This window comes from Lissotriton helveticus, chromosome 1_1 (assembly GCF_964261635.1).
Source record: "Lissotriton helveticus chromosome 1_1, aLisHel1.1, whole genome shotgun sequence".
Taxonomy (NCBI): domain Eukaryota; kingdom Metazoa; phylum Chordata; class Amphibia; order Caudata; family Salamandridae; genus Lissotriton; species Lissotriton helveticus.
Window position 1 is genome coordinate 49,844,431 of NC_136057.1, and position 14,702 is coordinate 49,859,132.

The following is a 14,702-nucleotide window of genomic DNA, read 5'->3' on the forward strand; positions in this document are numbered from 1 at the left end:
ATCCGCTTTGTTTGGGGCGGAAATGAAATGGGCGATCTGCACCATTCTGGTCTCGATTCACTTAATAACTGTCCTTTTACCGAGAGCCCAAGGGAGCGGCAGACAGAGCCCTATTGTGAGTGGAGGACTCGTCGTTTTATGCCAACTCACCTGCTTGTGTGATGTTTAATAATTGTGAAACTGCGTGGCCCCCTGTTATATATGACTCCCCTCAGTTAGCCAAGGGTCATTAAAGAACAGCACTTTGTTTAATTATATTTTTGCACCCATACTACCAGTGCTTAAATCTAAACTACATGTCCCAGAATGCTCTGTATCCTTGCTAAAATTCAGGACTCAAGGTGTTCTGTGCAATGGGTTCAATTGGTAAACTTGTTCTAGTACATCAAAGATTCAGTATGGCCTTAGTGTATGGGTTTTAACTCCAGCAAAGCATCCTAAAGCCCAAGCTGCCTGGAGCCCACCAGCTCAGTACTATCAAAAGAAGATTGAACCAACATTGATAAAGATGCTTCTTTTTGAGTTTGGATCTAGATTTTTTACTTGTAACAAACTTTTATGTGGATATCTCACCTGCGTGTTACTCCTGTTGTCGGTAAACATGCTAAGAGTTATTTGTGGCATCTTCAGTGGACTCGTGCATAATATAAAAATAAATAGACGTGCATACAGCACTTGAAATCGTAAACATACATCACTGGCATTCCTGTCATTCGTGAAAATAACTCCCCTTTATTTCTCTTCCTGCCTTGTCCGTCTTCACTTCTATATATGTATAAACCTCTCCAGATAGACAGGTACCTCTGACCCTCCTGAGTAAGATAATGGGACCGGCCACGATACAGGAGATGCACTGAGACTTAAAGAGAAGAGTAGGACGAGAGACATGAGGTGGAAGGGAGAGACGGAAATAATGTAGAAAGATATGTGAGGCGATGAGGAAAAGAATATAGAAACATGTGAGGTAGCCGGATGGAAAGATGAAGAGTGGTAGATAGAGGAGGACGTGAAAGAGAAAGAGATTTCAAATTGATGACCTGAACTCTGACCCTAGAGATTATGAATTTGCCAAGTTAATGGTGTTGAATTTACACCCACTCAGCTCACATGAAAGGAAATACCTCGGATCTGATCTGTGCGTAAATTCAGCCAAATATCACTCATCCCTGCATATGGTCCGATCATTATTTGATCAAGATTTGTATTCAGTAGATTTTTGTAACTTGATCCACAAGAGGAAATGTAAACATATGTAAATGGCGACAGATTAATACAGAGCTAGTGTTATCAAGACTATCACAATCCCCCCACTTCCCATTAATTGAAGACATTCTCTCTAAAGAAAAAGAATCCACTCTGTGGCTCAGACAGGCTAGTGACCCACACCCCTCAAATCCATCCGCGTGTTATTAACCCCACCAAGCCAGTGCCCTGATTCAATCCAGAGTTAAGGAGGCGGAACCTGCATGGAGTCGAGACTGGCAGAAATGAGATGATGAAGAGAGGAAAAAACAAATTAAAAACTAAACTTTCAGAACATAAAGGCAAAACCTCTACATGAACACTCCTCTTACTAGGCTATTAAAATCTTAGGAGCAAATAATAAACAAAAAGATTTTTGATATCCTGAATGATTTGTCGTCCCCAGATAAAATCAGAACTACCCTGTTTCCTATCAAAGCATTCTGTAACACTCAAAATCATTTTTTTATTAACAAAAAACAGCAGTAATTCTGAAGTTGAGTCTGAAAAGAACTCTACTCTCTTTATCCTTGTTTGAAGAAATAAACAAGCTCCATGAAGTAGTGATCAAGGTAAATTCTGCTCACCAACTGACCCTTGCCTTCCAGCAGCCATTGAATCTCTGACCTCAGCAATCCCCTGCAGAGCGTTTTCAGCAAATTAATAACGGAAGCGATCAATTCAAGTGCGTTTAAAAATGCTGTAGTGCTTCTGTTACTGAAAAAGATGGGAGATGTCCTGGATATACTCAAGATGCCCAAACCTACAGCTAAAAGTCTTGGAGTGATGGGGCCGGATTCACAGAACTAACTTAAGACAAAATCCTAAACTTACTACTTTTGGTATTCACAGAAGTTAGGATTTTGTCTTAAGTTTATCTTAAGACAGACTTAAGACAGACTTAAGACAAAATCCTAACTTCTGTGAATACCAAAAGTAGTAAGTTTAGGATTTTGTCTTAAGTTAGTTCTGTGAATCGGGCCCATGGACGATAATAACAACCAGCAGTAGGCTCTAAATGCATATTTATACTGAAACTACTTAAGAAAATATCTGCAATGCACCCACTTTAGGCAAGAAAAGCAATAGCGGTGCCCGCAGTCCTATCTAGATCGCATTATGCCAACCGAGTATATGTAAGATTATCCAATAACACATTCATAGACTACAAGTTATTCACAGAGAGACAGCTTGTTTACAACATCTTCTTCAGAGGTGGGCACGCGCCACACCTATATTGAAATACCAAAACCACTATCAGACCCTCTGCCTCACCTCCAAAGGGTTGAGATTGCAAGGCAGGTGGAAATGCATACACCCGTACAAAACTTATGATCTCACTTGTTGAATATTAACAAAACTGAGATTGTAATTCTAAAGAATAGGATCAATCTTTGGAGCCAACGTTACTCGCCAACAAAAATGAAATTGTTACCGGAGCCTAAACCCTCAGCTAAAAGCTGGGCGTGATAATCGATAATAATCTTGAAATCTTTTTCAGTTTAATAGTCAATAAAGGCAATTCATACGTAAGGCAGTCAGGCAAAATCATCCGGTATTGAACGAATACAGCAAAGGTCAACTGACCCACGAGCGCCAATCCGTCCTATCATCACTGATCTAGAATGGGCAAACCTTAACCCCGAACCTTCAAATCACACCCCCACCCCCACCCCCTGAGCGTTCATAGTAGATACAATAGAGATTGATCTTGTTAACAGAGTCAGTCTGAGCATGGCAGTCAACCGTAGAGCATCATCTTCCCAGCTGTAAGAGTTTCTCTCCCCTCCCCTTGGCGTCATTCGCTCACCTCCATTCTCTCTGGCATGTCCCCCTCTAGAGAACATGTATAAGTGAGTAGGCCCTGAATTATCTCAGCCCAGGTGGCGAGGGCCTCCTATGCTTTGGGGTCTCTTCTCGTCCTTCTCAAGTGGAAATTTAAACCTATGCAAACGCCAGACCCACTCCACTGGATCAACCTCCCAAGCCCTCCTCATCGGAGCCCGGGGACTCATCCAGTGGATTGCAGCTACCCTCTTAGCTATAAGGAGCCTCGCATAGTGTACTGGCTACTGAGCTTCCTTTTTGGGTTCTCTGGAAGAAGGCCCAGCAGACATGCACATAAAGGAATCTCCCAGCCAATGGCCTCCTGTAATTCAACTAAAACCTCAGTCCAAAAGCCCTATATCTTTGGGCAGTGCCAAAAGCCCTGTATCCTTGGGCAGTGCCAAAAGCCCTGTATCCTTGGGCAGTGCCAAAAGCCCTGTATCATTGGGCAGTGTGAAAAGCCCTGTATCATTGGGCAGTGCCAAAAGCCCTGTATCCTTGGGCAGTGCCAAAAGCCCTGTATCCTTGGGCAGTGCCAAAAGCCCTGTATCCTTGGGCAGTGCCAAAAGCCCTGTATCCTTGGGCAGTGTCAAAAGCCCTGTATCATTGGGCAGTGCCAAAAGCCCTGTATCCTTGGGCAGTGCCAAAAGCCCTGTATCCTTGGGCAGTGCCAAAAGCCCTGTATCCTTGGGCAGTGCCAAAAGCCCTGTATCCTTGGGCAGTGCTAAAAGCCCTGTATCATTGGGCAGTGCCAAAAGCCCTGTATCCCTCGGCAGTGCCAAAAGCCCTGTATCCTTGGGCAGTGCCAAAAGTCCTGTATCATTGGGCAGTGCCAAAAGCCCTGTATCCTTGGGCAGTGCCAAAAGCCCTGTATCCTTGGGCAGTGCCAAAAGCCCTGTATCCTTGGGCAGTGCCAAAAGCGCTGTATCATTGTGCAGTGCCAAAAGCCCTGTATCATTGGGCAGTGCCAAAAGTCCTGTATCCCTCGGCAGTGCCAAAAGCCCTGTATCCTTTGGTAGTGCCAAAAGCCCTGTATCCCTCGGCAGTGCCAAAAGCCCTGTATCATTGGGCAGTGCCAAAAGCCCTGTATCCTTGGGCAGTGCCAAAAGCCCTGTATCCTTGGGCAGTGCCAAAAGCCCTGTATCCTTGGGCAGTGCCAAAAGCCCTGTATCCTTGGGCAGTGCCAAAAGCCCTGTATCATTGGGCAGTGCCAGATCACGTGTAGAAAGTCTGCGATCTCTGTGTGGTAGTTCTGGTCTCTAGTGGGATATGTACTGTGCAGGCGTTTGGGGGAGAGGTAGGTCATGTGTATAATATTTTATTGTTTTAGCTTAAAACGAGCAGACACCGCCACCCTTTTTATTCTCGTATTCATCCTGAGCCACTGGGTCTTCAATATGCCGCTGCCAAGCCGTTTCAATTGGAAGGGGCTTTAGTCATTTATCGGAGCGTACTGCCCAATATAAGTGTGTAATTACGACCCCGACATTGACAACAATGTATAGAGTGTTAGTGTGTTCTGGAAACGAGCTTGTTTAGTTTAGCGTCTTCTGAGGTGGGCAAACGTCACACCTATATTAAAATAACAAATCCGCTCTAAGACCCTCTGCCTCACCTCAAGCCCCTTACTTCATTGCAGGCCAGGTGGAGATGCATAAACCCGTACAAAACTTACAATCTCACTTGAATTTACTTGCTATTCCAAAATTATAGAAGATCAGATCAGGTGGTTGCAGCTTTGGTACAAGCTCCTTCCATAGGGAACTCTCTCCCGGTTAAATACATTTGAATCTAACTTAAGTGTTTTCCCAGAAATATGATAACCCACAAGCCTACTAATACTACATTCTTGTCTGATTTGTTGTCTTCTCTTTGTCTTCACTTTTATGAATTTCAGATTCAGTGCCAAGAAACCCCAGGTTGAACATGCTCTCTATAAATGCAATGACATAAGCAGCATTTTGTAGATCCTGTAGAGGTTTGATATGTTGGCCGTGCTTCAGTCACTTAACTGAATATTGCAAAAGAGAGCTGCACAGTGCAAGTGAGGATGATAGCGCAGTCTTGTCTGCCAGGGTATTATAAACCTTCGATTGCTGCAGTTCTCTTTTTTAGGTAGCACAGTGTATAATTTGGACAGAGCAAGGAACAGACATAGGCCCTGATTTAGATCTTGGCGGTATTCCCTCCGTCACTCCACGGCAGCAGCTTCAAGTACTCCGTTGAGTTGCCGGTATCCCGCCTGCTGTATTTAGGTGTGTGCTGGCTGAACCATTTTACTCACCGGCAGACTGTTTTCCGTCGCATAAGTGGCACACACCCCGACTCGGCGGTCTCCTCTGCTGGCTAACATAACTCCGTCCCCATCAGGCCAGCCGTATTGTGCCAAGCCTATTTAGATATCCCTGTTGTGCTGGGGTTGTCCTAGCTGCAGTTTGCTGATGGAGTGAGTCCCTGGTGGAGTGGAGACTGGTAAGTACTACTTATTAATGTGTCCATACATATATGTTGTATGTGCTTCTAAATACATATGTACATAGTGTCATGCCCCTTTTTGTTACATATTGTATGCCACACAAACAACATTCCCACGCTATTGAATGCACACCCACAGGCATCACAGCAATAATATATTTTTTCAAGATTCAATACAGATGTATTCATTTGACCTTTTTAAATTATTAAATGACTACTGCATTGCACAGGAGAAAAAAATTGAATGTAAGAGCAATGCAAAAATACGTAAGGCTACAGCAATTGTCAACATATGATTCATAGTAAGACAAAGTAAAAGTAGCTTACCTCAGATCCCGGCGACAACGGAGTCATTTGGCATCGTGGTGCTGTTGAAGTAGCAAAGGTGGAACCTGGATGAAGGGATTAAAGACAGAAACAGTAGTGGAAAACACAAAAAAGTTAAGTTTTTATTCCTCATTTCCTTTGATTCCAACGCAAATTAGGTGGGATTCCAGCCATAGTTGGTTCGACGGAAAGCTACAGCGTGATTAGCTCGCCGATCATCTTGGCTGGAGTGCCTCCAACAGCCGCTTCTGCCTCTTACACCCTCAATGCAGTTGAAAATTCCTGGCAGAGTCGGTTGAACTCTGGCGTTCTTTTCTCTATGGACCCGTCAACATCTAAATAGAGTGGATGAACCGCCAAGAAGGCATGCAAGTTGAAACAGAGATGGCTAAACCATACTGCCAAGATCGAAATCAAGCTTATTGTGCTGGAAACACATTTCAAATCAGTTTCTTTCTTAATGCATGGACTAGGTTATGGGCATTGTGAAAATCTAATGATTGCATTTTTGGGTGGTTTTAGACATGAGCGATGTTCTCTGATCACACCGGGCTTGGTGAGACGGGAAGGAATATTTTGACCTAACTGTCCTGTGATAACGTGTTGTGTTTTCTCTTTTCCTTCTCTCTGCAGACACTTGAGACTTGAAAATCAAAGTACCAGAATGGGGAGAAGACGGGCTCCAGGAAAGAAAGTGACAACGCAGTGTTCACGTGAATCCGTAAGAGCCACAGTCCCATCTTTACCTCTCCATAACGTCTCCACTTCAGGATCCCAAAATGATGCTCAGAGGGACATGGACCTGGAACCGCTTTTGGAGGACCTGCCCCACATTATCCTTTTATCCATGCTGGAGGAGTTGGAAGCCAAACTGGATAACTTGATGAATACTGTGGAGGACGTACCTTCTAGAGTTGCTGGGATGATTAAGAAAATCTGGATAGAAAAGGATCAAGGTTACCTAGATAATGGTGGAGTGTCTTTGGAGGTGGTTTGTCCAGCGAGCATTAGAGATTGTGCTGTTAGCCAGTCTCCGGCGACACCTCAACTGGACAGGCCAGTGGAACCGAGCTTGTGTCTTCAGACAGTGTGCTATGATGGGCATGCACTAAAGCAGGAGTGTACGCTCTCTTCTCCAACCAATATTCAAGGGCGTCCAGAGGAGCCAAACCTTTGTCTACAGCCAATGCTTCTACATCGATGTGACCCACAGCAGGACCAGTGCTTGCAACCTGGGTTTCCAGATGTACACGAGTCGAAGCGAGACCAGTGCTTGCAACCTGGTTTTCCAGATGTACACGAGTCGAAGCGAGACCAACGCAAGCAGCCTCGGTTTCCAGATGTACATGAGTCGCAGCAGGAAGAGTGCATGCAGCCTGGGTTTCCAGATGTACACGAGTCGCAACGAGACCAGTGCATGCAACCTGGGTTTCCAGATAGAAATGGACTACAGCTGGATTGTACTTTATCCATATGCCCTCAGACAGATCCTCCAGGCAGATCACTGGAGGCAAGCCTGTGTCTTCCCTCACAATTTGTTGTTGGCCAGGCACCAGAGCAAGACCAGAGGGTACAGTCAGCGTTCACAGAAGAGAGGGAACCAGAAGCGCCCCTGAAGCAAGAAGCATCCCCATTGTCTACTAATAGCTGGGACCAGCAACAGAACCTCTACCCACACCCGCTATTTCCTGAAGGACTCGAACCACAGCAAAACCCCCGTATACAACCCACGCTGCCAGATGGGACGGAACCTGAGGATCCCTTGGAGGAAGAATTGATATGTTTTTATTTCCAAGATCCCCAGGAGAACCGCACCCTACAACCCGTGTCACCTGATGGGATGTCATCAGATGAACACTTAGAGTCTGAGCTATTGTCCTTTCATGAGTTGGTGTCACAACAAACTCAGCGCCTACAGCAGCACTTATGCTTGAAGCAGGAACTTCCTTATGCACAGGATCCAAACGTGAACTACGAGCTAGAATCTATGCGCCCTGAAGCACAGGAACCAGAGCAGAAGGAGAAGCTAGATCAGACCTGTGCAGATGCACCAGGTTCAGATCAGAACAACACGGTGGAATCACTGCACACTGCTGCACTGGATCGAGAGAGAGAATCAGTGCTTCCTGAAGCACAAAAAACAGATCAGAACAAAACAGTGGAACTGCACACCGAGGAGCAGGATTCAAATCTGAACTACAAGCTAGAACCAGCCTGTACTGATGCACAGGGCTCAGATCAGAGCTACATACTCGAACCACTGCATCCTGAATCACAGCATCAACATCAGAACAGCAAGGCAGAACTGCTCTGTCCTGAAGAGCAGGATCAGCCTGTGCCCCCATCATGCGTAGAACTGGATACAAATACTGCAGATGAAGACGCCCCCTCAGACTCAATGGAGACAGGACCAACACAGTCATATTTATTGCTGTCCAAAGTCACCCCAGGTATGTGTTTCGCTATACATGGACACGCGGAGTGCATACTAACACATGTAACCTCTTTAGAATGCATATTAGCAGGTTTTAGAAAGTCTCTGAGGGGATCATTTGCTGTTGGGTGAACCCACTGAGCGATACTGACCCCCAGTGTACACAGGGTGCAGATGTGCCCCTGCACTCTTCTCTGTTTCCACACAGGACTGCATCCTTCCTGTGCAGAAACAGGCCTGGTTATGGGACTCTGCATGAGACAAATAGGACAGTAGCTCTCGTCCTTCCTTGACCGTCCCTATTCCAGCTGAGGTACTGGAAATAGCGCAATTCATGGGAGAAATTACTGGCCAGACTCACACGTAATAGTCGGATAAAAGTGATGTGGTGTTCATTGAGAATAGCCGACATGCACAGTCTAGAGAGGGAACTGTGTTTCCAGTTGCACAGTTACATTGGGTAAGACGCAGTCGTCTCCAGTTCCTGATATAAAAATCCTAGTCAGTATTCAGCTTCAACAGCAGGGCCGACCAGGGATGTTCTTGCCCCTGCAGGGTTCTCCAAGAGTGCACACGGCCTCGTTGTGAAAGACAGATACACCACGTGATTTGTTGTATGTGACTTGTGAGTTCACCCACCCGAATTCTAGCTCAGTCCCAAGTGTGCTATTAATGGTTTTAAGGGAAGATAAAAGTAGCCATGGTCTCCCTACAGCAGCATCCTGCCTTTAGTAAACTCTTTAACTATGTAAAATGTCATCGCATCATCACACGTAACATGCTGAGTTAGGGTTTGCACACCCGTAGTGCGAGTTATGTATTGTGGTTCTAACTATAACTTGCATATTGCAGTGGTTTGATCAGTTTTATGTTTCAACTATAAATGCACTTTACCCTTGTTTTTTAAGAATTTATTTTTTTATTTTTTTAAAGATCCATTAAGGTGTTATAACAAAACCAACTATAATTTGACTTTAACCTTATTCAGTGAAAATATATTAGGGATAAAGTAACTCCGGCCACACATTATAAGGATATTGCTTGTCACCGAGGAGTTCCATTACTATATAGAGGAACGAGGCCGAAGGCAGAGTTACTTTATAAGGTTATTGGACTCCGAGGTGACTCGCAGTAATCTTATAATGTGCGCCAGGTGGTACTTTATCTCATATAATACATGTTCACACCATCACCTTTCCCACAAACCACTTAAAACCTTGTTGCGTAGCTCTTTCATATGAAAGAGCAAACATGTTTGCAAACAAGAAGAATAAAAATAAAGCCTCTAGTGCAAAATTAAATGCATCAAAAACCTGTGGGATATTTTTTGCACACAAATATTAGAAGCAGTTCAATACAAGTCATAAAAAAGCTGCAGTACCTCCGAACATGTAGAAACATGCAGAAAGATTCCACGATTCCACCTTTCCTCTATCTAAGGAGTTGAAAAAAATAAGCATGTTCTCTTTGCTTGTCACAGTAAACTAGCAAAATGAAGCAGAAGAAAGAAAATCAGCGTTCCATTTGTTGATTTAAACAGCTGCTTCAATTATGTTTTGTTAGACCTGGCATCATTGCTGTGGGTCTCCCTTCATCTTTTCTCTTCCTATCTTTTATGTTGGCTGGATTTAGGTGCTCTGGATGCCGAGCCACTGCTAATCAGTGCCACAGAGCGAATGGTCCCCAGTGTAAAGATGACTGTATGAATTAGGATAACCATAATGCCTAGGTCTGTGTAGCATGTTCTAATAGCGAGTTAACCCTTCATTTCACTGTTACTATTGTGAAGCTATCCGTTCTCATTGGCCAGAATCGGCAGGCTGACGATTACCTTCTATAATCCTATCTGACCCCCATAAACTGATAGTGTGATATGTTTATGCTCAGGACATTGAGATACACCTTTTAGTAAGAACCATTTATATATCCCATGTTCGAAAATGGCTCTTCTGGAAACACGGTATTTTCTTGCCTGAGCTTTCCTGTAGGATTTGCTAGTATGTGTAGTGGCCGTCTGGTTTTGGAACAGCAGGGCCAGCTGGGTCAGACCTGGCTGGAGAGAGAGATCGGTATTCAGGGAAGGGTGACTCTTTGTATTGTATTGTATTGTATGTTGGATTTATGTAGCGCTTATAACCCAGGGGTCTCTAAGCGCTTGCCTTGGGAACCCGTCCAGGCTTTTCCCTGTGAGATATCCCCTACAGGGCATCCCCAAGGTGAAAGCCAGGCATCCCGCCGCAGGGGGCCGTTGTGGAGATTAAGCAAGCTTAATGCCCAGAGTTGCAGAGTATGAACCCATGATTAGGTCAGGCACCGAAGCGAGAATTATCGAGTCCGTGGACATTTGAGCTCAAGACCCTGCCACGTCGGGAATTGAACCCTGGTCCCGGGTCTGACCTCTGCTTCAGGGTCTGCCTGCTCTAACCAGTAAGCCACACTTCTCTTTGATCTGAGCAAGGCCGTGCCTGGAAAGGTGAATGATAGCTCCACCCCCACACTGGGCGTCTGATAGCAGACCCCCGCATTCTGAAAGGGCAAGATGTCGCCTCGTAAACCAAGTGCTCCCCGACCCCACCAAACTGGTTCTGACTGGATTTAGTGATTTGTGGCTTTAGAGAACAAAGACTTTTTAGGTATAAAATGCTGTGCTGGAACCTTGTCCAGGTGTTTTCTTCTGGATGTCAAGACGAAACTCTGTCCGGGATAACAGAGGAAAGGACTTTTGAAACTTTCACCAAGCATGCTGAAGAAACTTCCAGAGGGCCTGAATGGAGAGCGCCTCCTGCCGAAGTCTCAGGGACATTAGACTTCACCCCGTCAGCCGTTGGAATTCCTGTGCGTGGAATTCTGCTTACAGGTGAGGCCTCCGTCGAGCAATCCAGAGCCTCTAGTTCTACTGTGAGGAACACGGACTGGGAATCTTCACTGAATCTGTGTGGGCCGCTGCAGCTAAGAGAGAGCTATCACCGCTGAGAGCCTGCCTGAATTTGAACCTTCGGAACCTTTGCTGAATATGTGTGGCCGCTGCAGCTAAGAGACTGTAGCCGCTGAGTGCCCACCATTGTGCCAGCCTGGTCGAGACCATCCTTCGTCCTGTGGGCTGCCGTAGCTAAGAGATGGCTGCTGCAGCTGAGTGCCCGCACCTTTGCCAACTTTGTATCATCATGATTCATCCTGTGGGCCACCGCAGCTAAGAGAGAGCTGCTGACACTCAGTGCCCGCAATTTTGCCAACTTTGCATCATTGGGATCTGTCCTGTGGGCTGCCGCAGCTAAGAAAGAGCTGCTGCCGCTTAGCGCCCGCACCTTTGCCAACGTTGCCTCATCGTGATTTGTCCTTGGGGCCATCGCAGCTAAGAAAGAGCTGCTGCCGCTGAGTGCTTGCATCTTGGTCACCATTGTTGAGGACTGTCACTATCGTCTCGTGGGCCGCCGTAGCTAAGCGAAAGCTCTTGCCACTGTGAGACCACCACGGAGCTGCAAGATGAGTCATCACCACCACCAGCTTGGCCCGTCGCAGACGCGTGCTGCTGTTGCTGAGAGCCCGCCTGTCCCTGAGTGCCTGAATCATTGTGGGTGCATGCTACGGACCCCTGCAGCCAGGACTTGTGCTCGCTGGGAGTCGGCCTGTCACCATCTTCGCTTTTTTGAGAAGCTGCGTGCTGTATCCCCTTTCAACGGCAGGTATCTGGTGCGCAATGGGTCGCGTAGGCCCCGGCCTTGAACTCAGTCAGTGTCACGTCTGGTGAATACGTTATTGCCTTTTTGAGTCCCTACTGGTTTACGTGCATTGTAGCTTGTTAAAATGCTTTGAGAGTATTGAGTTAAACCTTAGATAAAGATATTATTGTGCATGGTCATAAATGCTTCACACACTGCCTCTGATATAGGCCTAACTGCTCGTGCTACCTTATCACAGGGTTGATCAGGGGTTGTCAAAGGGGGTAGGCCACTTGCCCTGACTTAGGAAGAAGGGTCCCTATTTGGACATTGGCGCCAGCGATTACTAACTAGAGACCCCCATTTCTAACATGTTTCATGACCTGACCTGCCATTCACCCGGGCTGCTGGCTCTTGCAGCTGGCATTTATTTATTTATTTTATTTATTTTATGTTCTTCTATAGCGCAGGAATCTACCCCAAAGGGTATCTCCGCGCTTATGGTCTTCCAAGATGCCAGATCGAAATCATAGTCATAGAGTGCCCTAGATCTTACACAGCCAGAAATAGATGTGTCTTCAGGGATTTCCTGAAGGCATAAAAGTTAGTAATTTGTCTTAGGATGAGGGGCAAAGTGTTCCACAGAGTAGGGCCCTTATAGGACAGGGCACGACCCCCTTGTCTTGCCTTCTTAATACGAGGGACCTGAAGCAATAATTGGTTGCTAGAGCGCAACGAACGGGTCGGAATATACAGCCGAAATAATTCAGCCAGATATTTAGGGCCAGATCCATGAAGACATCTGTGGATTACACAACACACTTTAAACTCAATCCGCTGGCGGATGGGCAGCCAATGGAGTTTATGCAGAAGGGGGCGTGAAGAGGACCTGGGAGGAGCGTCAAGAACTAATCTGGCCGCACTATTCTGGACCACCTGCAGACGGCTCAATTGTTCCTCGTTGGCTGATAGGAGCAGTCCATCGCAGTAATCCAATCTACTGACGACCAGTGCCTGAACCAGCGTTTTCCTGTAGCAGTCATCCAGGAACAGGAACACACGCCTCAGGAGCCCAATGGTCCTGAAACAGGTTCCCGCCACCAGATTCACATGTTCCTTTAGTAGTAACGCCTGGTCAAGCCGTAACCCCAGGTTTTTTACTATCTGCTTAGGACAAGGAGCAGATTCTAGATCCAGGGGCCACCACTCAGGCGACCACAAGAGGGGGGGCTTCTCCAAAAAGCATGACCTCCGTCTTGCCCACATTGCATTGTAGGCAATTGGAGTCCATCCAATCAGTTACTGCTCTCATACCGGTGGAAAATGCGTGTTTAATTGCCGGTGTCAGGGTATGGAAGGGGAACAGAAGCTGAGTATCGTCAGCATACGATACTGGAGTGAACCCATATTCTCTCACAATATCCGCCAGGGGGGCCACATACACATTAAAGAGTGTGGGGCTTAGGCATGAGCCCTGAGGGACCCCCTTAGTGAGCTCTATAGAGATCGATTGATGGGAGCCCAACCTGACAGTTTGTGATTGGCCCAAGAGAAAGCTCTTAAGCCAGGCCAGAGCCGAGCCGCCTAACCCACCTTCCACAGATGACCGAGAAGAATATCATGAGAAACCGTGTCAAAGGCAGCGGACAAATCCAACAGCACCAAGATCATGGAGCCCCCTCTATCCTGTGCCATCCTGATGGTATTGGTCACGGAGAGGAGGGCCGACTCGGTGCTGTGGTTAGGTCTGAACCCAGATTGAGAATTCCAGACCACCCGCTGCCTCGATGAACTTAGACAGATGGGTATTCACATGTTTCTCGGTCATCTTGCTGATATGAGGAAGGAGGGAGATAGGACGGAGATTGGAAAGGTCTGGCCATGGCAGGGCTGCGTTCTTTCGAATAGGGTTCACTACCGCTTTCTTCCATTCACCTGGCGCATGTCCTTCTCTAAGAGAGAGATTGATCACAGTTTGAATTCCAGGTAGGAGCAGATTCCCTAGAGAGCCCACCATCTTCGCTGGCAAAAGATCTAAAGGAGATCCTGTTTTAATTTGACTGGCCAGGGAGGTAGCATCAGGAAGATTAATCTCTGAAAATGTGGTAAATAAAATATTACCACACGCGGATGGCGGAGGTGAAATAGGGAATGTCGGGGAGGAACTGGCGATATTACTCCCAACAATCCCTGACTATTTGATTTTCTCATAGATAAGCTCTATTTTATTCTCGAAGAACAACGATATTTCATCACACAGGGCTTGAGAAAAGTCATCAGGACTCTCACAGGCCACTGGTTTTATGAAGGACTGTAGGATCTTATAGAGTTCTCTGGAAGAGTTGTCTACTTCAGCTAATTGTGATGCAAGACAGCTCCTCCTGGCCATCTTCAAGTTTTTGTGATAGGAGGCCAGGGCATCAGTATACTCTTTCTTACTAGCTTCCATGTGTGATTTCCTCCAAGCTTTTTCGAGCTTTCTACACTTCTGCTTCTCCCCTCTAAGTTCTTCAGTATACAATATCTCTTGTTTGGATACTGGATGCTGTTTGTGTAGCTTCAGTGGCGCCAATAAATCCACTGCTTCCAAAAGAGCTTTATTGTACTTGGTTAAGCCGGACTCAACATTATCTATCTCTGTGATGATGGGTTCCTTCCAGACCCTCTGTAATTCATCCGATGTTACATTACGCCACGGTCTCCGCAAAATAGCGGGAAGAGATTTTTGATGTGGTATA

At 46.1% G+C, this 14,702-nt stretch overlaps 1 protein-coding gene across 1 annotated transcript in view; it reads left to right on the forward strand.

Annotated features, from left to right (window-relative positions):
• The first annotated feature begins 6,535 nt into the window (after positions 1-6,535).
• The window catches only part of LOC144821799 (uncharacterized), a 66,431-nt gene continuing 58,264 nt past the window's right edge, over positions 6,536-14,702 (forward strand). Inside the window, exon 1 of the mRNA XM_078679001.1 lies at positions 6,536-8,321. Within this exon, the coding sequence (XP_078535127.1) occupies positions 6,536-8,321 (1,786 nt within the window). The remainder of the gene's footprint in view (positions 8,322-14,702) is intronic.